At 55.7% G+C, this 23018-nt stretch overlaps 1 protein-coding gene across 2 annotated transcripts in view; it reads right to left on the bottom strand.

The window, feature by feature from the left end:
• The window catches only part of LOC130143516 (uncharacterized), a 29299-nt gene that overhangs the window by 4709 nt on the left and 1572 nt on the right, over positions 1–23018 (bottom strand). The window contains exons 2-3 of one of the 2 annotated variants that reach the window (XM_056326195.1): positions 21433–22215; positions 8784–9566 (exon numbers count right to left, since the gene is read on the bottom strand). In XM_056326195.1, coding sequence (XP_056182170.1) covers positions 8784–9566; positions 21433–21975 — 1326 coding nt within the window. In that variant the 5' untranslated portion in view covers positions 21976–22215. Of the gene's footprint in view, positions 1–8783; positions 9567–21432; positions 22554–23018 lie in introns of those variants that run through there. The other variant, XM_056326194.1, reaches the window with a different exon arrangement.

Raw genomic sequence — 23018 nt, 5'->3', positions numbered from 1 at the left:
ACCAGAAACCAGCCCCTTCAGGTCAGGCCCCCTCCCAGACTCAACGTGCAACGCCAAGCCCCGGCAAGGCGCACTCCTGATCAGGAGCTGGGAATCCGCCCGCTCGGTCAGTCGAGGGCTGCAGAGGAAACGCACTCACCTGGGGAAGGCGTGGGCAGGAGCAGCCTGCATCCCCCGAGTGCTGGTCGCTCCACCGGAGACAGCTGCACCGGGCATCCTCAGCCTCTGTAAAGTGACACAGAGCTGCTAGAAGGTTTCCAAGGCACTTTGCTCTTGGCTCCCAAAGGAAGCAGACCTGTCTCCTGCTCCAAAAGGAAGCCACTTTTCCAAACCCCTCCTCCAAATCTTCCGCCGTGAACAGGAGCCCTTGCTCTGCTCCGCAGAAGCTGCACAGCAAACACTGAGACTGCGCAGTAACGCTGCCAGCCTTTCTGTAGGGCAAGAACTCAGAAGCTCAGAATAAAACTTCTTTTCCAATGGAGAACTCAGTGTGGGCGAGCACGTGGAAAGGTGTCGGACTGGCCTGCCACGTGCAGGCTGCCCAACGACCATCGGGTTGCTCACCCTTCAAGAGGCTTCCCAAAGTCACTGCATCACCCTCAAAGCCTGAGCAGCTCGCAGTGCTGAGCAGCGCAATCCAGCTGGCCTTGCTCTCCAGCCCTGTGACGCAGTCGCAATAGAATCGCATGCACAGGACGTTGTCGGTGAAGGACAGAACGCCAATGTCCTTGAAGGTGAAGGCGAGGCGCTGCCTGTTCCTCAGTTGGAAAGAGTGCAAGAGTATGGTCTCTTGCACACAGCTCTGCACCACGTGCCATGGGAAGGAAGTGGCTCGTGACAGCCACCTGTGGTTCAGCGGCTCGATCTTGACATCCTCTGCAAGCAGGAGGAACATCGTCACTGGCAGAGCGGGCTGAATTTCTATGTAAAATTAGAAACAAAATGCCAGAGAAAAGGTCGTTTACGGAAACGGCTCTTGGGGAGTGGTTATTTTGGGAGGAGCTCAAGCTGTCCGCCTAACTTTGGAGGGAATTCTCTCCAGAGAAATTCTGAAATCCCAGCTTCTCTGTGCCCTTTCTGAAGGGCAGAGAGCATGCACCCCAGTCCCAAACAGGGTGCGGGAAAGTGGAGGGCGGCCGTTGCCTTCTCACCAGGAATAACCTCTGTGAGGAACGCGAGCTCCCGCAGAGATAACTCACCAATGTCCAGCTGGGAGACAGGTCTTCAAACCGCGTACACCTCTTCCTCACCTTGGAATCGCTCTTGGACCGTAGCAAAGGTCCCGAGTCCTGTGACCAGGACCCCCTGCCCAGGAAAACGACGCAAAGGCTGACCACAGGGAAGAGCAAAACTCTATCACGTGCCAAAAGCTTTCTCAGACTAGATCTGGGCACGCTTTCGCCCCTGGTTGACCACGAAGCAAGAGCAGGAGAGCTGCTGAGGGACTCCCTGAGAGAGGCCCGCTGTGAATCCTCCGCGGGAGGAGCAGCAGCGCTTCACCTTTCTCGGCCTTGGCCGTCGGGCTGGGTGAGGGTGAGCTTTTCAGCGGCTGCAGGTCTCGGTCGCAGAGTGCAGCGAGGGTGAGGGCAGGCAGAGATCAGGCAGGAGAGGTTGTGGTCACCGAGGACATCCCCAGGGAAACAGGAACTCTGCAGTGACACACTGGGGACACCAGCACACAGGCAGGGACAATATTATGATGTTAGGGACTTCCGGGGGGACACCAGGACTCCCAAAGGGATGTCACTGGGACATTAAAGACACCCACCGAGACACACTGGGACACAAGAACACACGGGGAGACACCACGGCGATATATAGAATGGCCTGGTAATATCTGGACCCCTCCAGGGACACCACTGTGACATTAGGAATTTCCCAGGGATGCCCCCTGGGACATCAGGGACCACCCCCTCACCTTCCCCGGGGACACCAGGACCCCTCCAGGGACAGCACTGGGACATTAAGGACCCCCCTTTAACACAGCCCTACCCCAGGGACAATGTAGGGGCATTAAGGACTCCTCCCAGGACACCAGGACCCCCACAGGACCAGAAACGCACAAGGGACATACTGGGAACACAAGGACAAACCTGGGGACATCCCTGGGACATCAGGGACACCACGACTGCCCCAGTGACACCACAAGGACATTAAGGACCCCCACAGGGACACCTTGCAACACAAGGACATCCTGGGAGACACCACTGGGACATCATTAGAATAGCCTTTAGGACATCAGGACCCCTCCAGGGACACCCCCGTGACATTAGGAATTCCCCAGGAACCCCGCCCCGGGACATAACAGCCTACCCACTCACCTCCCTGGGGACACCAGGACCACCCCCAGGGACACCCCACAACGCCCCAGGGACACACTGGGACACCAGGACACCACCACCACCACCCCGCCCAAGACACCATTAGGACATCAGGGACATCCCTAGAACCTTAACCACTAGAGCGTTAAGGACTCCCAGAAGGACATATTAGGTCACATGCACCCCCTGACAGACACCACTGGGACATCTAGAATGGACTGGGGACATCAGGATGCCTCCAGGGACACCGCTGTGACATTAATGACCCCCACCAGGGACACATTGTGATACACAAGGACCCACTGACACACCACTGGGACATCTAGAATGGCCTGGGGATACCAGGACCACCCCAGCGACATTCAGGACCCCCCTGGAAACACACGACCTGCATCCAGGGAAACTGCAGGGGCATTAGGAACTCCCCCTGGGACACCAGGACCCCCACAGGACACACTGGGACACCCAAATGCCTATAGGGCCACCTGAGAACACTAGGACATCCCTGGAGACATCCGTGGGACACCAGGGACACTCCCGGGGACATTAGGACCCCCCCAGGGACACCCTAGTGACATTGGGGACATTTTGGAAGCAGAAGGACCCTCCACAGAGCACTCCTGGGACATCAGGATCCCCCCAAGGGGACCCTCCAGCAGGTCATTCTCAGTTGTCACGCAGAAGCTCCCCCTCGATGGAAGTCCTTAGCAGCAGGGCAGCCCTCAGATCTGCACTGTCAAGGAAACGGAGCCCCAGAAACAGACCCCCCACCCCAAAATGGGAGGACCCCCTCCCCACATGACACTTGTTAGTTTAACATTATGCTAGGGGCCAACCAGTGTCCTCCTTTGTCTTCTAGTGCCGTGACGACCATGGGTGGTACATGGATGGTCACCTCCTGCCCCATGGGGAACTTAGGGGCCTCCTGCATCAGTAGCACAGGTGCTGCTCCTGCTTTAAGGCATCCAGGCCATCCTGAGCTCACCCCATCCAGCTCTTTGCAGGAGCAAGATACAGCCCGCCCCTGAGGCCCTAAACAATGTGCCAGAACTCCAAAGGCAATACCTTTTCCCTCACGCTTAAGAAGTGCACAGGTCTTTGTCACATCAGGTAATCCCCACGTGGGGGCCTCCACCAGAGCTCACTTTTTTTCAGATGCTTGAAAGTGGCTTTACCCTCCTCTGTCCCGCCGATAGACCCATGGCAGGAGGTTTTCAGTAGCTCGTACTGAGCTTTCACAAATAAAACACAATTGCCTCCCCAAAGCCGACACCATCCGACCACCCCGAGAAATCCTCGTAGTTCCTTGAGAGTCTGAGGCTCCGCGAGGCAGCGAATAGCCTCCTTCTGTTGGGATCCCAACTGTCTCTGGCCTTCCAGCACTTCAAACCCCAAACGTGGAAGTGACTCCTGGATAATTCCATATCCACTAATTCCCAAGACATTTAGAAGGCTTATCGTCAGGGAAAGACATAGCTCCCAAGTCCCTGCCGCAACCAGAATATCATCCTATGATCGCAGAACTCTTCCCTGATCATTTTCTGTTCTCCAAATGTCAAACTGCTTTGCCAACTGATTCCCAAAGATTGTCGGGATATTTTGAAAGCTTTGTGGTACAACCGCCCAAGTGTATTGCATTTTCCTTCCCGTTTCTGGGTTTGCGCATTCAAAAGCAAAAGGCTTCTGACTGACAGTGCCCCGGGGAACACAGAAAAAGGCATCCTTCACATCAAAACCTGTACACCATCCCTGTTCCCCTGTAAGGGTGGTTTAGTATCCGTATGGATGTGCTACTGCAGGATAAATACCTTGAGGTATGTGATTTGTTGCTCTTAAATCCTGCACCGATCGGCAATCTTGACCCTTGGTCTTTTTCACTGGCAACACTGACGTGCGGAATTAGACTATAACTCGAAAGTTATAAAGTAGGTATGTTTATTGCACGCAGATGCACGGGGGATCGCTCCTCCACAAGCGTGCATACCCGAAGTGACGAACCATCTCACATTTATACAATGAGCAAATGAATATTCAATTAACGCCTATACATATTCGTTACCTAAACCCCGCTTCGTATGTTAATTAGCTTATCAGTCCGTTTCCTGGAATGTGGTGGTCTTGCAGGTTTGTAGGTGATTCATGTTCTTGTGACCATCCGATCTTCTTCAGGTGATTCATGTCCTTGTGACCACCCGATCTTCTTCAGGTGATTGTGACCACCCAATCTTTTCCAGCAAGGAGACTTAGCACTCCCTCCCTCTAGATAGCATTTGAATGTCTCTCATCTTTTCTTATTCTCTTTTAAATAGCCCCTTTGTTAGAGGAAGAGGGGCAGGCGTCTCCCCTTTGTTAGAGGAAGAGGGGCAGGCGTCTCCCCGTCTCCCCTTTGTTAGAGGAAGAGGGGCAGGCGTCTCCTCAAAACTGTGGTTGTCACCGCACCCATGACTAGTCACCATACCCACATTCCTTAAGCAGACACATACAATCACAATCCATGTCCATTATCCCCATTTCACATTATTTCTCCATATCAACACAGGGGTGTTGGATTTCGATACACACCCCACCAGCAGGCTGTACTTCAAGAATTTCTGAATTATCGCTACCGACCCACTCCTAGCTTCCAGCTTCAGGCGACACTGTTTCATTCTCAGCGGGGATGATCCAGGCTTTAAGTCAGTCCTTACAGGTTTTGACCTGTGGGATTTTCCAGGAACCTCTCCGGCTCGTACAATAGGAATCACAGCATCTCTGACCTCCGGGTGTATCTTTCTCCTTTCAAGGCAGCATAGCCTGTAATAACAAAGCTGCTGCCTCTCGACACAAACAGTTTCTGGAATTAAGATTTCTATTTCCTCGTTTTAAAATCAGATTTCTGCTTCCAATTTTTTGGAGTAGATCTCTCCCCAAACAATGCTTTTGGAAGATTTGGCTAATATAAAAACTGATGAGGAACCCACTGTTTTCCCAGCTTCATTGCTAAGAGTTTCAAAAATGGCCAAGTTTCATGGGTCCCTGCCATACCAGCAATGCTTATATCCTTACTGCTTAGTTCCCCTCTAAAGTCTTCTGAACAGAGGAAGTAGCCCCAGGATCTACCCAAAGCTCAACTTCTTCACTTCCCAGCTCCACTTTAACCAGAGGCTGCTCTGGGGAGAGACTCCTCCGCTCCCCCTCATTCCTCGCTTACTGGGAGCAAGGGGGCAGAGGGGCTCCAATCCTTAAGCAGACGGTCTTCTTCTGAACGCCCATCCCTTTTGCACTGTGCACACTGATTATCACCCAACCGAGGGCTGGGCCGGAGTCCCCCCTCTGGGGGCTCTGCCCTGTCCTCAGGACCTTCCCCTCACCCTACCATTTTACTCTGATACCGTCAACAAGCTACAATTTACTCTTCCCTTTCGACTCTCTCTATGACGATCTGCAATGCAAGCAACGTCCAACAGCTTTCCCCTACCTTGAGCAATCACTTCCTTGTAACTTCTGTAACTTTCTTCTAATACCATCCCAGGATTGGCCCACCAATAGAGGGGCCGATTGATCTCATCCCTCTTAAGATTCAGGGTCAGCACTTGTAGAGTTGCGGGCTACCTCCTTCATTCTGTTCTGCAGATCTGGGGGGGGCTCTTGGCTATCGTGCCTAGCCTCGTACCGTTCAGACATGGTTATTGCCTTAGCCACAGCATTTTGAATGCCAAATAGAATCCCTTTCTGACACCGAGTCCAAAGCTGCCTGGGTCCGTTAACATGCAGGTCCCAGTTTGGACCAACAGAGGGGAAATGATGCTCCACAGTTCCTGTTTTAACCTCAGCTTCCACATGTATTCTAGCGGCTTGACAAATCATCTCCTTCTCACTACTATCAAATAAAACCTGCAGTACTGCCGCTATATCCTTATACTCTGGATCATCCTGTGTTTTAACCACCATTATTTCAAAAACACCAGCCGCCTTCTCAGGGTCGTCTCGGTAATTTCCTGCGGTTGCTTTGCAATGCTTCAACTCTGTTCTTGAAAACGGGACCGTCACCGTAACGGGTCCTTCATTTCCCACAGCCTGGCGCAGGGGAGCCTGTATCACTTCCCCTGGTCTGGCCCGCTCCCACCCTGCGGCTGGGCTAAAACCTTCTCCCTCTTCACAGCCACTTTCCCTGCCACCAGCCTCGTCAGCTCGCCTGCCACCACTTTCTCTTACCCTGCTCACATCACTAATATCAGCATCAGAACTCTCTCCCCGTCTCTGCTGGGCTTCAACCATTAACTCTAAACCATTGTCTCTAAACCTCCTTCTTTCTTGTAGTCGTTACAATTTTAAACACCTCTGTCTGATACTACAAGCAGAGCAGACCCTTTTCAACAACCTCTTCTTATCCTTTCCCAAAGCCAAGAGAAAAGGATCTCAGGAAGGTAAATTATACCTTCCTGGTTTTGCCATTCAGAACGGGTCTTTACAGTGGAAAAAGATCAGCGTATCAAACTCTGTCCCTTTTCCTTTCCTGCCTTCAAAACAACATCAGCGGTAACATCATACAATAATGCAAACTGCCATTTTCCCCCGTCGCCCAGTTTATACAGAGACCACCCCTGAGTACACTATTGCACTAGGGTGCTTTTAGTTACATTTCCCTCAGAACTACCCCTTGATTCTTCCCAGTGTCCCAAAACACATCCCAGGGGAGACTGCTGTAAAATACCACGGCCGTGTACACTGACCAGGGCCCGTTTCCTTTTAGTGTCCTGAACATTTTATCATACACATGTATAGAAGTATTTTCAGATGTTCCGAGCGCACTCTACTAGACACACACACACACACACACACACCATTAATATACTTGAGTATGCCAGGCAGAAATTTCACCAGACACATTGTTTGCAGGAGAGCCCTCAATAACCCAACCCAGCAGGGCTTTTGCCTCTGCTTAGGGGCAGGTATCCCAGACCACCAGGAATGCCTGACATCTTACCGGGGGAACGTTGCTTTGGAGTCGTTGGTCCGGGAATCAGAGGTCTTCCCCAAGAGTCCCTCAGTGCCGGCTGGAATTGCTGCGATCCGCAGCTCCACCGACGCTCAACAGCAGAGTCTCACCTGGGTCACCAGAAAATGATCCCGTAAAGGCGGTCACGGTGAAAAACCCTCTCAGACCTGATGTGAAGTTTCAGAAGGCGGGCATTCTTTATGACAGCGCTGGGAGCACGGGGGAGTGCTCACCAAGTTACTCGAGGGTACACATTACATACAGCAGAGTACTTGCACGCTCACAGTGCATCACACATGCACACTCCACCAAGTTGTCTCCTCTTGCGGCCAGAACTTCCCCACTCAGAACTTGCCTGCACACGTCTTTCTCCCAGGATGGACCAGGCACAGACAACCACTGGGGGAGTGTGCTCAGCTTTTATTGACCTCAGAAAGTGTCCAGGGTGGAGAGGAGTCTGGCAGCACAATGTCCTCGTGGCAGCTGAAGGTGTTGGGCGCCGTCCATGCACCCATGCCTCGCGTGCCTCCCTGTGCCACACCCTCTGGGTACCGCACAGGATCAGGGCCAGCTGCCATCTCTGGGGACCCTTCTGCCAGCACGGCGCTGCTGCTCTCGCTGTGGCCTGATGCAAGTACAGCAGAAAGCCTTGCGCAGAGCCCTGAGCGCCCTGCGGAAGAGGGAGGGCCGTCGCCGTCGAGCTGGGGCATGCGGGAGGGCAGCCATGCCTGTGGAAGGAAGAGATGTGTAGGCAGGGGGCTGGGCAGGTACCGGGCAAGATCCTGCCTGCTCCCCGCCACCGAGAGCTTTCCCCAGGGAGTGGTGGCCAGGGAACGGCCAGCCCCCATGCACGCAGTCCTGCTTTGGCCTGGGTGCACATTGCTGGGACACCTGGGCTAAGCCTTCCCTTGCCGGGCCAGCGCTACACGCAAGGATGTACCTGGCTCATCCTCGGGCTCATCCCTGGGCTCGGAGCAGGGCCACGTGTTATCTGGCTGCCTCTCCTGAAAACCACCACGGGGCTCCTGGCAGAACTCCAGGAATGACGGGTTGACCCAGATGCTGTAGATGATGATTCCCGCTCGGCACAGCTCTATATCATCACGTTCCCAGTTTTCCTCCTCAGACAAGAACCTTGGCGCGCCCTATAAAAACATTAAGGGCAAAAGGAGACCTAAGCATCTGTAACTGGGTGCCGGGGGAAACACAGGCGCTTAGGGATATGGATTAGTGGTAGAATATGCAGTGCTATGTGTCGGGTTGGTTAGGATTATGGTCTCTGCAGCCAGAGGAGGGCTGTGCGTCACCTCTGTGCTGGGAGGCCACTTACGCGGGGAGAAGAAGAGCACAGGCAGGGGATGGAGGGGATGTCAGTGGGATGACATGGACAGCACCAGCCATCTCCCAGCTGCACACATCCTGGACACTATACGTGCCTACAGTACCTCGTGATGGTCGCTGCCAGCAATGCACCCTGGGCTCACCTGGTGCCAAGACTCTGCAGACAAGGTAGAATCCATGTAATCTCTTTTGTTGTCCCCTGCTGGCTCAAGGTGGGGTAGGGCAGCATCATCTGGGGCGGGGGGTTGAGGCAATGAAGGAGCCACTTCATCCTTGTGTGCTGCTGGAGACTCAGTGGCTGTGCTGGGCTCTCTCTGAGGCTCCCCAGACAAGGGAGGCTCACTGTCCTGAGGTGCTGCAGGTGGTGCTGCTGCCATTACCACACCCACACTTTGTGCCGGGTCCCCATGTTCTGCCAGCTGCTGACTGAGCTCCTGTATCGCAGGCAATGCCTCGTGCAGGACCTCTCTCATTTTGCAGTCGTCTGTGTCCTGCAGAGCCATGTTGTAGGCTATGGGGCTGTGTGGGGCAGCAGCCTGGCTCTCTGCCACAGCTGTGGGCTGCTCACTGAGGAGAGGAGAAGCTGGTGTCTTCCTCGCCTCTTTTCCTACGGTAGCTAGAGATGCGCAGTACCACTCTTCCACAGGAGCTCCGGTCAGGGCAGCAGCTGCTGGCTTATCATCCATGTGTTCCTCTGGGACAGGGGACACTCCCTGCAGGTTTCTGGCTTTGTCTCCTGATGTCCCTCTGCCTACACTGCTCAGCCAGCAGGGCCCATCCTGGAGACCAGCGTGGGTGTCCTGGTAGAACTCCAGGAATGAGGGGTTGGCCCAGATGCTGTAGATGAGGGTTTCCTCTTCTTGGCACAGCTCTTTATCATATTTGTCTTCCCAATCGTCCTGCTCAGACAAGACACCTGACACATCCTGTAAAAACATTAAGGGCAAAAGGAGATCTAAGCACCCGTTATTGGGTACTGGGGGAAACACAGGCACTTAGGGACATGATTTAGTGGTAGAATATGCAGTGCCACGTGTCGGGTTGGTTAGGTTTATGGTCCACAGCCAGAGGAGGGCTGTGCGTCACCTCTGTGCTGGGAGGCCACTTACACGGGGAGAAGAAGAGCACAGGCAGGGGATGGAGGGGCTGTCAGCGGGATGACACGGACAGTACAAGCCATCTCCCTGTCACACATGCCCTGGACACTGTGCCTGACTGCAGTACCTCGTGATGCAGCCTGCTGTTGGGCTGGGGGTGGGCGTTTGCCTCCTCATGCGTGGGCATCTTCGGCGGCGCCTGCCGACGACCGGCCATGGGCACCCAGGGGAGATGCTGCCTCCTGAGGGAGTGGCTCTCCTGGGAGTGGGCACCCCAGGGCTCTGGCTCCTTAAATACCCGCGGGGTCACCGTGGGGACCCGCATCACAATGACCTCTGGGCACGCTGCGCCGCCTGCATCACAAAGCCCTGGCTGTGGATGCTGTGGAGCCTGGCGGGGACTGGCTGTGCCCGGCTGTGCCCGGCGTGGGGCAGCCCCTGCTTGCCCCTCACAGAGGCCCCAGCAGGCCCGAGCCCGCACCTCCCACATCCCCCCGGTGCCAGCAGCCTCTGCAGAGCTCAGTCCTGTGTGCGTGCAGCAGCTCTGGCTGCCACCGCCCGGGGCCTTGTCCCCAGCCATGGCTCCCACACAGGGCGCCCAGGCCTGGGGACGCTCCGGTGCCCGCCTACAGCAACGCAGGGGAGGCCCGCAGGCCCGTGCCCAGAGGCCACTGGCCACGCCGAGCTGCTCCCGGCAGTCGCCATGGGCCGCGGGGTGACCAGCCCTCTCCCCAGCCGGCTCTGGGAGGTCCCTCCCAGGCTGCTCTTCTTCAGTGCCTTTCCTCCAGAGGTGGAGCGTGCACGGGCTCACACCCACAGCCAGGACGAGGGAGCAGGGCTGCCTCCCTGGGGCTGACGCTCTGTGCTCCCCTTCCAGCTGGAACGAAAAGAAAAGCCGCCTTTGCTCCCAGTTACAACACAGAGAAACACCCGTGTCTCGTGCACGTGCCTGCACCTTTTCTGACAGAAAATGGCTTTGGGGTACTATGGAAACTCCTGGGGAGAAAAAAAACCCCAAACCATTAAAACAAACGCTGCTCAGCTGATGTTGGAGACCTTGGTATTAGACACCCAGACCTGTTCTCCTCCACGCAGCTGTCACTCCTGCACCAGGAACTGCTTGCTAGTGGGTGAATCTGACGGCAGCAGCTCCCAGGCAGAGCTGGGAGCAGCCCCTGGGGACACCTTTAGGCTTTACAGCAGTGTTTGCTGCCCCAGCACGGGTCCCCTGCCCCCTGCAGGGACCAGGCAGGAGGCTGGAGGGAAGAGTCCCACCAACAGCTTTGGCCTCCAGGCTGGAGAACCCTGTCCCAGGCTCAGGCACCGCTGCCTCCGGGCTCCCCTACCCCATCCTGGAGCAATGAGGCAACTCTCTTCCTTCTACAGAACAACACTCAAAGCTTAAGGGGAGGAGGAAATGCCTACTTCCTCCCTCATGCAGGTTTCCCCCAGGCCTAGAGGTTGCTGCTGTCTTCTGCTCGGCTGGGAGAGGGGTTGGAGCCTTTCTCCACCTCTCCTCGACCGCCTCTCTCCTGGGCTGGGCTGGAGGGTGGGGAGTCCAAGCGCCTCCAGTGCCGAGGGCCTGCCAAGGAGCAGACGCTCTCAGCAAAGCAGACGGCAACCACAGGTGCTGTTTCCCAGAGGACCTCTTGAAAGCAGCCTGCAGCAGGACCTGGCAGCCGGGAGACCCAGCACTGCGTGCCCGTCATCACAGCTGATTTTGCCGCTTGCATCCTGCTGCCACTCTCTCCCTCACCAGCATGAGCAGGCAAACCCCTGCCCTGCAGCTGGGTGTCTGTCCTGCTCCCCCGCTCTGGAGACCTGCCGCCCTGGGTGCCCCGAAGGAGAGGGTGGCTGCTGCTCTCAGCGGTGTCAATCGCTGCCCGTACCTGGGGTTGCTGTCGGTCCTTCCCCGCAGACCAGGCTCCCCACGCCGCCCACTCTGCCTTTGCTTGCTCGAGCTGCTCTTGCCACTTGGGCCTCACTTGCTCCCACTCTGCAGGCAGCTGCCAGACCTCCTGGAGGGGATGGCAAGGCAGCAGAAGGCAGGATTAGTCTCAGCGCCTGGAACGGGTGTCCTTCGGGTCTGACCCGTGTTGCCGCCCCTTGCCTCAGCTGGTCGGTTGGCAGGGCTTTGCCCCTAACACATCGGGGGCTCTGGGGTCATTCTGGGCTCCTGGCAAACACAGCTGCGACCAAAGCCCTGCACTGTGAACAGCCGAGAAAGGACTTGGGCATCTCCCATAGCCCCTGGGCCAGGAGAAAGTGTTTTGTGACAACCCAGGGGGCAAGGAAGATCTGAAGGAGGTGACAGACAGCCGACAAGGAGCGCACGTCCAGGGCTCCTTTCAGGCTGGCTCTCTGCACAAAGAGGCTTCTGCCGAGTCCCCAGCAGCACGGCAGCTACAGCAAGGCACGCACCTGCAGCGCTTTCTGGCAGTCGTCTGAGGATGGGAGTGTAGAGGTGGGTTTGGCTGGAGAAGCCGGCTCCTGCCTGCCTGCCTCCTTCATCCTGGGGGAGCTGCCTGGACACGGGGGGAGCGCACTGCAAAGAGGCACCAGGAGCAGTCGGCATGAGCACGGGGCAGTTTGCTCTCCCACCTTCGCCTGGCACCAAAGCTCCCCAGGCTGGCAGAAGCAGCGCGCGAGGTGGGGCCATTTCTGCTGGCAGCGGGGAGCCTTTCCTGAGCCCCCTCAGATGGACGGGGGAGGTCTGCACCTCAGCTCTTGCGTGAGGGAACCACAGGGACGTGGGGTGCACTCAGCATCCGCCACCTTCCCCAGGGAGGGGCCCACAACAGGGGAAACAAGCACATAAGAGCCATGCGGCACGTGTCAGGGACCTTGCCGCGTCCCTGCAGCCGGAGTGTCCGGAGGGGAGGTCTCTCCTCCACGGGTGCAGGATCCCTTTCATCCCTTCCCACCAGGGTCTCACCTCTCAGAAGTCTTCTTGCCCAAGTCTTTCTGTCTTGTGCCTGGCCCCTGACTTGGCAGTGCAGCAAGGGAAAGCTTCCTCCGTCTCTGCAGCAGCTTGCCACGATGCGCCTCTGCACCTGGCAAAGGAGGAAACTCAGCAGAGCAGCCCCCTGGGGAGTGCCTTTTGACGGAGCTGTGGTCACCCAGCGCGGGGCAGGGCCTCAGCTGGGCAGCGGAGACCTGTTCCCACACCTTGTCTGAGCCTGGACTTTGCTGCAGCCTTCTTGGCCCAGGCGGACAAAGCCTTGGCCACTGCTCTGCTGACCACCGTAAAGCGAAACCTGGGCAGTAAATGATGACACGGGCTTGAAGAAGGGTGACCCCTACCCTCTGCAGCTTCCCAGCACTAATCCTCACGACTCTCGTGTGAGGCACGGCACCCCTCTTCCTCGTGGCCATGCAGCCATGCATGGGTTTTATTAGCAATCTATCTCCCCCCAACACCAGGCGGCGTAGCTTAAAGCCCTCCCTGTGTGCAGCTGGCTCTCTCTGACGGGAGTGACAGGCAGGCTGGGCATAAGAAACGCAGTGACGCTGTCCGGCCACTCCAGGAGAACACACGTGTAACCCCAACTCATCGTAAGTTAACCAGAAACCAGCCCCTTCAGGTCAGGCCCCCTCCCAGACTCAACGTGCAACGCCAAGCCCCGGCAAGGCGCACTCCTGATCAGGAGCTGGGAATCCGCCCGCTCGGTCAGTCGAGGGCTGCAGAGGAAACGCACTCACCTGGGGAAGGCGTGGGCAGGAGCAGCCTGCATCCCCCGAGTGCTGGTCGCTCCACCGGAGACAGCTGCACCGGGCATCCTCAGCCTCTGTAAAGTGACACAGAGCTGCTAGAAGGTTTCCAAGGCACTTTGCTCTTGGCTCCCAAAGGAAGCAGACCTGTCTCCTGCTCCAAAAGGAAGCCACTTTTCCAAACCCCTCCTCCAAATCTTCCGCCGTGAACAGGAGCCCTTGCTCTGCTCCGCAGAAGCTGCACAGCAAACACTGAGACTGCGCAGTAACGCTGCCAGCCTTTCTGTAGGGCAAGAACTCAGAAGCTCAGAATAAAACTTCTTTTCCAATGGAGAACTCAGTGTGGGCGAGCACGTGGAAAGGTGTCGGACTGGCCTGCCACGTGCAGGCTGCCCAACGACCATCGGGTTGCTCACCCTTCAAGAGGCTTCCCAAAGTCACTGCATCACCCTCAAAGCCTGAGCAGCTCGCAGTGCTGAGCAGCGCAATCCAGCTGGCCTTGCTCTCCAGCCCTGTGACGCAGTCGCAATAGAATCGCATGCACAGGACGTTGTCGGTGAAGGACAGAACGCCAATGTCCTTGAAGGTGAAGGCGAGGCGCTGCCTGTTCCTCAGTTGGAAAGAGTGCAAGAGTATGGTCTCTTGCACACAGCTCTGCACCACGTGCCATGGGAAGGAAGTGGCTCGTGACAGCCACCTGTGGTTCAGCGGCTCGTTCTTGACATCCTCTGCAAGCAGGAGGAACATCGTCACTGGCAGAGCGGGCTGAATTTCTATGTAAAATTAGAAACAAAATGCCAGAGAAAAGGTCGTTTACGGAAACGGCTCTTGGGGAGTGGTTAGTTTGGGAGGAGCTCAAGCTGTCCGCCTAACTTTGGAGGGAATTCTCTCCAGAGAAATTCTGAAGTCCTCATTTCTCTGCGCCCTTTCTGAAGGGCAGAGAGCATGCACCCCAGTCCCAAACAGGGTGCGGGAAAGTGGAGGGCGGCCGTTGTCTTCTCACCAGGAATAACCTCTGTGGGGAACACAAGCTCCCGCAGAGATAACTCACCAATGTCTAGCTGGGAGACAGGTCTTCAAACCACGTACACCTCTTCCTCACCTTGGAATCGCTCTTGGACCGTAGCAAAGGTCCCGAGTCCTGTGACCAGGACCCCCTGCCCAGGAAAACGGCACAAAGGCTGACCACAGGGAAGAGCGAAACTCTATCACGTGCCAAAAGCTTTCTCAAACTAGATCTGGGCACGCTTTCGCCCCTGGTTGACCACGAAGCAAGAGCAGGAGAGCTGCTGAGGGACTCCCTGAGAGAGGCCTGCTGTGAATCCTCCGCGGGAGGAGCAGCAGCGCTCCACCTTTCTCGGCCTTGGCCGTCGGGCTGGGTGAGGGTGAGCTTTTCAGCGGCTGCAGGTCTCAGTCGCAGAGTGCAGCGAGGGTGAGGGCAGGCAGAGATCAGGCAGGAGAGGCTGTGCTCACTGAGGACATCCCCAGGGAAACAGGAACTCTCCAGGGACACACTGGGGACACCAGGACACAGGCAGGGACAATATTATGATGTTAGGGACTTCCGGGGGGACACCAGGACTCCCAAAGGGATGTCACTGGGACATTAAAGACACCCACCGAGACACACTGGGACACAAGAACACATGGGGAGACACCACGGCGATATATAGAATGGCCTGGTAATATCTGGACCCCTCCAGGGACACCACTGTGACATTTAGGAATTTCCCAGGGATGCCCCCTGGGACATCAGGGACCACCCCCTCACCTTCCCCGGGGACACCAGGACCCCTCCAGGGACAGCATTGGGACATTAAGGACCCCCCTTTAACACAGCCCTACCCCAGGGACAATGTAGGGGCATTAAGGACTTCTCCCAGGACACCAGGACCCCCACAGGACCAGAAACGCACAAGGGACATACTGGGAACACAAGGACAAACCTGGGGACATCCCTGGGACATCAGGGACACCACGACTGCCCCAGTGACACCACAAGGACATTAAGGACCCCCACAGGGACACCTTGCAACACAAGGACATCCTGGGAGACACCACTGGGACATCATTAGAATAGCCTTTAGGACATCAGGACCCCTCCAGGGACACCCCCGTGACATTAGGAATTCCCCAGGAACCCCGCCCCGGGACATAACAGCCTACCCACTCACCTCCCTGGGGACACCAGGACCACCCCCAGGGACACCCCACAACGCCCCAGGGACACACTGGGACACCAGGACACCACCACCACCACCCCGCCCAAGACACCATTAGGACATCAGGGACATCCCTAGAACCTTAACCACTAGAGCGTTAAGGACTCCCAGAAGGACATATTAGGTCACATGCACCCCCTGACAGACACCACTGGGACATCTAGAATGGACTGGGGACATCAGGATGCCTCCAGGGACACCGCTGTGACATTAATGACCCCCACCAGGGACACATTGTGATACACAAGGACCCACTGACACACCACTGGGACATCTAGAATGGCCTGGGGATACCAGGACCACCCCAGCGACATTCAGGACCCCCCTGGAAAACACGACCTGCATCCAGGGAAACTGCAGGGGCATTAGGAACTCCCCCTGGGACACCAGGACCCCCACAGGACACACTGGGTCACCTGAATGCCTATAGGGACACCTGAGAACACTAGGACATCTCTGGAGACATCCCTGGGACACCAGGGACACTCCCGGGGACATTAGGACCCTCCCAGGGACACCCTAGTGACATTGGGGACATCTTGGAAGCAGAAGGACCCCCCACAGAGCACTCCTGGGACATCAGGATCCCCCCAAGGGGACCCTCCAGCAGGTCATTCTCAGTTATCACGCAGAAGCTCCCCCTCGATGGAAGTCCTTAGCAGCAGGGCAGCCCTCAGATCTGCACTGTCAAGGAAACGGAGCCCCAGAAACAGACCCCCCACCCCAAAATGGGAGGACCCCCTCCCCACATGACACTTGATAGTTTAACATTATGCTAGGGGCCAACCAATGTCCTCCTTTTTCTTCTAGTGCCGTGACAACCACGGGTGGTACATGGACGGTCACCTTCTGCCCCATGGGGAACTTAGGGGCCTCCTGCATCAGTAGCACAGGTGCTGCTCCTGCTTTAGGGCATCCAGGCCATCCTGAGCTCACCTCATCCAGCTCTTTGCAGGAGTAAGCTACAGCCCGCCCCTGAGGCCCTAAACAATGTGCCAGAACTCCAAAGGCAATACCTTTTCCCTCACGCTTAAGAAGTGCACAGGTCTTTGTCACATCAGGTAATCCCCACGTGGGGGCCTCCACCAGAGCTCACTTTTTTTCAGATGCTTGAAAGTGGCTTTACCCTCCTCTGTCCCGCCGATAGACCCATGGCAGGAGGTTTTCAGTAGCTCGTACTGAGCTTTCACAAATAAAACACAATTGCCTCCCCAAAGCTGACACCATCCGACCACCCCGAGAAATCCTTGTAGTTCCTTGAGAGTCTGAGGTTCCACGAGGCAGCAAATAGCCTCCTTCTGTTGGGATCCCAACTGTCTCTGGCCTTCCAGCACTTCAAACACCAAACGTGGAAGTGACTCCTCGATAATTCCATATCCACTAATTCTCAAGACATTTAGAAGGCTTATCGTCAGGGAAAGACACAGCTCCCAAGTCCCTGCCGCAACCAGAATATCATCCTACGATCGCAGAACTCTTCCCTGATCATTTTCTGTTCTTCAAATGTCAAACTGCTTTGCCAATTGATTCCCAAAGATTGTTGGGGTATTTTGAAAGCCTTGTGGTATAACCGCCCAAGTGTATTGCCTTTTCCTTCCTCTTTCTGGGTTTGTGCATTCAAAAGCAAAAGGCTTCTGACTGTCAGTGCCCAGGGGAACACAGAAAAAGGCATCCTTCACATCAAAAACTGTAAACCATCCCTGTTCCCCTGTAAGGGTGGTTTAGTATCCGTATGGATGTGCTACTGCAGGATAAATACCTTGAGGTATGTGATTTGTTGCTCTTAAATCCTGCACCGATCGGCAATCTTGACCCTTGGCCTTTTTCACTGGCAACACAGGGGTGTTGGATTTCGATGCACACCCCACCAGCAGGCTGTACTTCAAGAATTTCTGAATTATCGCTACCGACCCACTCCTAGCTTCCAGCTTCAGGCGACACTGTTTCATTCTCAGCGGGGATGATCCAGGCTTTAAGTCAATCCTTACAGGTTTTGACCTGTGGGATTTTCCAGGAACCTCTCCGGCTCGTACAATAGGAATCACAGCATCTCTGACCTCCGGGCGTATCTTTCTCCTTTCAAGGCAGCATAGCCTGTAATAACAAAGCTGCTGCCTCTCGACACAAACAGTTTCTGGAATTCAGATTTCTATTTCCTCGTTTTAAAATCAGATTTCTGCTTCCAATTTTTTGGAGTAGATCTCTCCCCAAACAATGCTTTTGGAAGATTTGGCTAATATAAAAACTGATGAGGAACCCACTGTTTTCCCAGCTTCATTGCTAAGAGTTTCAAAAATGGCCAAGTTTCATGGGTCCCTGCCATACCAGCAATGCTTATATCCTTACTGCTTAGTTCCCCTCTAAAGTCTTCTGAACAGAGGAAGTAGCCCCAGGATCTACCCAAAGCTCAACTTCTTCACTTCCCAGCTCCACTTTAACCAGAGGCTGCTCTGGGGAGAGACTCCTCCGCTCCCCCTCATTCCTCGCTTACTGGGAGCAAGGGGGCAGAGGGGCTCCAATCCTTAAGCAGACGGTCTTCTTCCGAACACCCATCCCTTTTGCACTGTGCACACTGATTATCAGCCAACCGAGGGCTGGGCCGCAGTCCCCCTCTGGGGGCTCTGCCCTGTCCTCAGGACCTTCCCCTCACCCTACCATTTTACTCTGATACCGCCAACAAGCGACAATTTACTCTTTCCTTTTGACTCTCTCTATGTCAATATGCAATCCAAGCAACACCCAACAGCTTTCCCCTATCTCGAGCAATCACTTCCTTGTAGCTTTTGTAATTTTCTTCCAATACCATCGCAGGATTGGCCCACCAATAGAGGGGCTGATTGATCTCATCCCTCTTAAGATTCAGGGTCAATACTTGTAGAGTTGCAGGCTACCTCCTTCATTCTGTTCTGCAGATCTGTGGGGGACTCTTGGCTATCGTGCCTAGCCTCGTACCGTTCAGACATGGTTATTGCCTTAGCCACAGCATTTTGAATGCCAAATAGAATCCCTTTCTGATACCGAGTCCAAAGCTGCCTGGGTCCGTTAACATGCAGGTCCCAGTTTGGACCAACAGAGGGGAAATGATGCTCCACAGTTCCTGTTTTAACCTCAGCTTCCACATGTATTCTAGCGGCTTGACAAATCATCTCCTTCTCACTACTATCAAATAAAACCTGCAGTACTGCCGCTATATCCTTACACTCTGGATCATCCTGTGTTTTAACCACCATTATTTCAAAAACACCAGCCGCCTTCTCAGGGTCGTCTCGGTAATTTCCTGCGGTTGCTTTGCAATTCTTCAACTCCGTTACTGAAAATGGGACCCTCACCATAATGGGTCCTTCGTTTCCCACAGCCTGGCACAGGGGAGTCTGTATCACTTCCCCTGGTCTGGCCCGCTCCCACCCTGCGGCTGGGCTAAAACCTTCTCCCTCTTCACAGCCACTTTCCCTGCCACCAGCCTCGTCAGCTCGCCTGCCACCACTTTCTCTTACCCTGCTCTTATCACTAGTATCAGCGTCAGAACTCTCTCCCCGTCTCTGCTGGGCTTCAACCATTAACTCTAAACCATTGTCTCTAAACCTCCTTCTTTCTTGTAGTCGTTACAATTTTAAACACCTCTGTCTGATACTACAAGCAGAGCAGACCCTTTTCAACAACCTCTTCTTATCCTTTCCCAAAGCCAAGAGAAAAGGATCTCAGGAAGGTAAATTATACCTTCCTGGTTTTGCCATTCAGAACGGGTCTTTACAGTGGAAAAAGATCAGCGTATCAAACTCTGTCCCTTTTCCTTTCCTGCCTTCAAAACAACATCAGCGGTAACATCATACAATAATGCAAACTGCCATTTTCCCCCGTCGCCCAGTTTATACAGAGACCACCCCTGAGTACACTATTGCACTAGGGTGCTTTTAGTTACATTTCCCTCAGAACTACCCCTTGATTCTTCCCAGTGTCCCAAAACACATCCCAGGGGAGACTGCTGTAAAATACCACGGCCGTGTACACTGACCAGGGCCCGTTTCCTTTTAGTGTCCTGAACATTTTATCATACACATGTATAGAAGTATTTTCAGATGTTCCGAGCGCACTCTACTAGACACACACACACACACACACACACCATTAATATACTTGAGTATGCCAGGCAGAAATTTCACCAGACACATTGTTTGCAGGAGAGCCCTCAATAACCCAACCCAGCAGGGCTTTTGCCTCTGCTTAGGGGCAGGTATCCCAGACCACCAGGAATGCCTGACATCTTACCGGGGGAACGTTGCTTTGGAGTCGTTGGTCCGGGAATCAGAGGTCTTCCCCAAGAGTCCCTCAGTGCCGGCTGGAATTGCTGCGATCCGCAGCTCCACCGACGCTCAACAGCAGAGTCTCACCTGGGTCACCAGAAAATGATCCCGTAAAGGCGGTCACGGTGAAAAACCCTCTCAGACCTGATGTGAAGTTTCAGAAGGCGGGCATTCTTTATGACAGCGCTGGGAGCACGGGGGAGTGCTCACCAAGTTACTCGAGGGTACACATTACATACAGCAGAGTACTTGCACGCTCACAGTGCATCACACATGCACACTCCACCAAGTTGTCTCCTCTTGCGGCCAGAACTTCCCCACTCAGAACTTGCCTGCACACGTCTTTCTCCCAGGATGGACCAGGCACAGACAACCACTGGGGGAGTGTGCTCAGCTTTTATTGACCTCAGAAAGTGTCCAGGGTGGAGAGGAGTCTGGCAGCACAATGTCCTCGTGGCAGCTGAAGGTGTTGGGCGCCGTCCATGCACCCATGCCTCGCGTGCCTCCCTGTGCCACACCCTCTGGGTACCGCACAGGATCAGGGCCAGCTGCCATCTCTGGGGACCCTTCTGCCAGCACGGCGCTGCTGCTCTCGCTGTGGCCTGATGCAAGTACAGCAGAAAGCCTTGCGCAGAGCCCTGAGCGCCCTGCGGAAGAGGGAGGGCCGTCGCCGTCGAGCTGGGGCATGCGGGAGGGCAGCCATGCCTGTGGAAGGAAGAGATGTGTAGGCAGGGGGCTGGGCAGGTACCGGGCAAGATCCTGCCTGCTCCCCGCCACCGAGAGCTTTCCCCAGGGAGTGGTGGCCAGGGAACGGCCAGCCCCCATGCACGCAGTCCTGCTTTGGCCTGGGTGCACATTGCTGGGACACCTGGGCTAAGCCTTCCCTTGCCGGGCCAGCGCTACACGCAAGGATGTACCTGGCTCATCCTCGGGCTCATCCCTGGGCTCGGAGCAGGGCCACGTGTTATCTGGCTGCCTCTCCTGAAAACCACCACGGGGCTCCTGGCAGAACTCCAGGAATGACGGGTTGACCCAGATGCTGTAGATGATGATTCCCGCTCGGCACAGCTCTATATCATCACGTTCCCAGTTTTCCTCCTCAGACAAGAACCTTGGCGCGCCCTATAAAAACATTAAGGGCAAAAGGAGACCTAAGCATCTGTAACTGGGTGCCGGGGGAAACACAGGCGCTTAGGGATATGGATTAGTGGTAGAATATGCAGTGCTATGTGTCGGGTTGGTTAGGATTATGGTCTCTGCAGCCAGAGGAGGGCTGTGCGTCACCTCTGTGCTGGGAGGCCACTTACGCGGGGAGAAGAAGAGCACAGGCAGGGGATGGAGGGGATGTCAGTGGGATGACATGGACAGCACCAGCCATCTCCCAGCTGCACACATCCTGGACACTATACGTGCCTACAGTACCTCGTGATGGTCGCTGCCAGCAATGCACCCTGGGCTCACCTGGTGCCAAGACTCTGCAGACAAGGTAGAATCCATGTAATCTCTTTTGTTGTCCCCTGCTGGCTCAAGGTGGGGTAGGGCAGCATCATCTGGGGCGGGGGGTTGAGGCAATGAAGGAGCCACTTCATCCTTGTGTGCTGCTGGAGACTCAGTGGCTGTGCTGGGCTCTCTCTGAGGCTCCCCAGACAAGGGAGGCTCACTGTCCTGAGGTGCTGCAGGTGGTGCTGCTGCCATTACCACACCCACACTTTGTGCCGGGTCCCCATGTTCTGCCAGCTGCTGACTGAGCTCCTGTATCGCAGGCAATGCCTCGTGCAGGACCTCTCTCATTTTGCAGTCGTCTGTGTCCTGCAGAGCCATGTTGTAGGCTATGGGGCTGTGTGGGGCAGCAGCCTGGCTCTCTGCCACAGCTGTGGGCTGCTCACTGAGGAGAGGAGAAGCTGGTGTCTTCCTCGCCTCTTTTCCTACGGTAGCTAGAGATGCGCAGTACCACTCTTCCACAGGAGCTCCGGTCAGGGCAGCAGCTGCTGGCTTATCATCCATGTGTTCCTCTGGGACAGGGGACACTCCCTGCAGGTTTCTGGCTTTGTCTCCTGATGTCCCTCTGCCTACACTGCTCAGCCAGCAGGGCCCATCCTGGAGACCAGCGTGGGTGTCCTGGTAGAACTCCAGGAATGAGGGGTTGGCCCAGATGCTGTAGATGAGGGTTTCCTCTTCTTGGCACAGCTCTTTATCATATTTGTCTTCCCAATCGTCCTGCTCAGACAAGACACCTGACACATCCTGTAAAAACATTAAGGGCAAAAGGAGATCTAAGCACCCGTTATTGGGTACTGGGGGAAACACAGGCACTTAGGGACATGATTTAGTGGTAGAATATGCAGTGCCACGTGTCGGGTTGGTTAGGTTTATGGTCCACAGCCAGAGGAGGGCTGTGCGTCACCTCTGTGCTGGGAGGCCACTTACACGGGGAGAAGAAGAGCACAGGCAGGGGATGGAGGGGCTGTCAGCGGGATGACACGGACAGTACAAGCCATCTCCCTGTCACACATGCCCTGGACACTGTGCCTGACTGCAGTACCTCGTGATGCAGCCTGCTGTTGGGCTGGGGGTGGGCGTTTGCCTCCTCATGCGTGGGCATCTTCGGCGGCGCCTGCCGACGACCGGCCATGGGCACCCAGGGGAGATGCTGCCTCCTGAGGGAGTGGCTCTCCTGGGAGTGGGCACCCCAGGGCTCTGGCTCCTTAAATACCCGCGGGGTCACCGTGGGGACCCGCATCACAATGACCTCTGGGCACGCTGCGCCGCCTGCATCACAAAGCCCTGGCTGTGGATGCTGTGGAGCCTGGCGGGGACTGGCTGTGCCCGGCTGTGCCCGGCGTGGGGCAGCCCCTGCTTGCCCCTCACAGAGGCCCCAGCAGGCCCGAGCCCGCACCTCCCACATCCCCCCGGTGCCAGCAGCCTCTGCAGAGCTCAGTCCTGTGTGCGTGCAGCAGCTCTGGCTGCCACCGCCCGGGGCCTTGTCCCCAGCCATGGCTCCCACACAGGGCGCCCAGGCCTGGGGACGCTCCGGTGCCCGCCTACAG

The sequence above is a fragment of the Falco biarmicus genome, unplaced genomic scaffold, assembly GCF_023638135.1.
Source record: "Falco biarmicus isolate bFalBia1 unplaced genomic scaffold, bFalBia1.pri scaffold_36, whole genome shotgun sequence".
Lineage (NCBI taxonomy): Eukaryota > Metazoa > Chordata > Aves > Falconiformes > Falconidae > Falco > Falco biarmicus.
The sequence above is the reverse complement of the archived record's forward strand: the minus strand, read 5'-3'. Positions and strand labels throughout refer to the sequence as shown.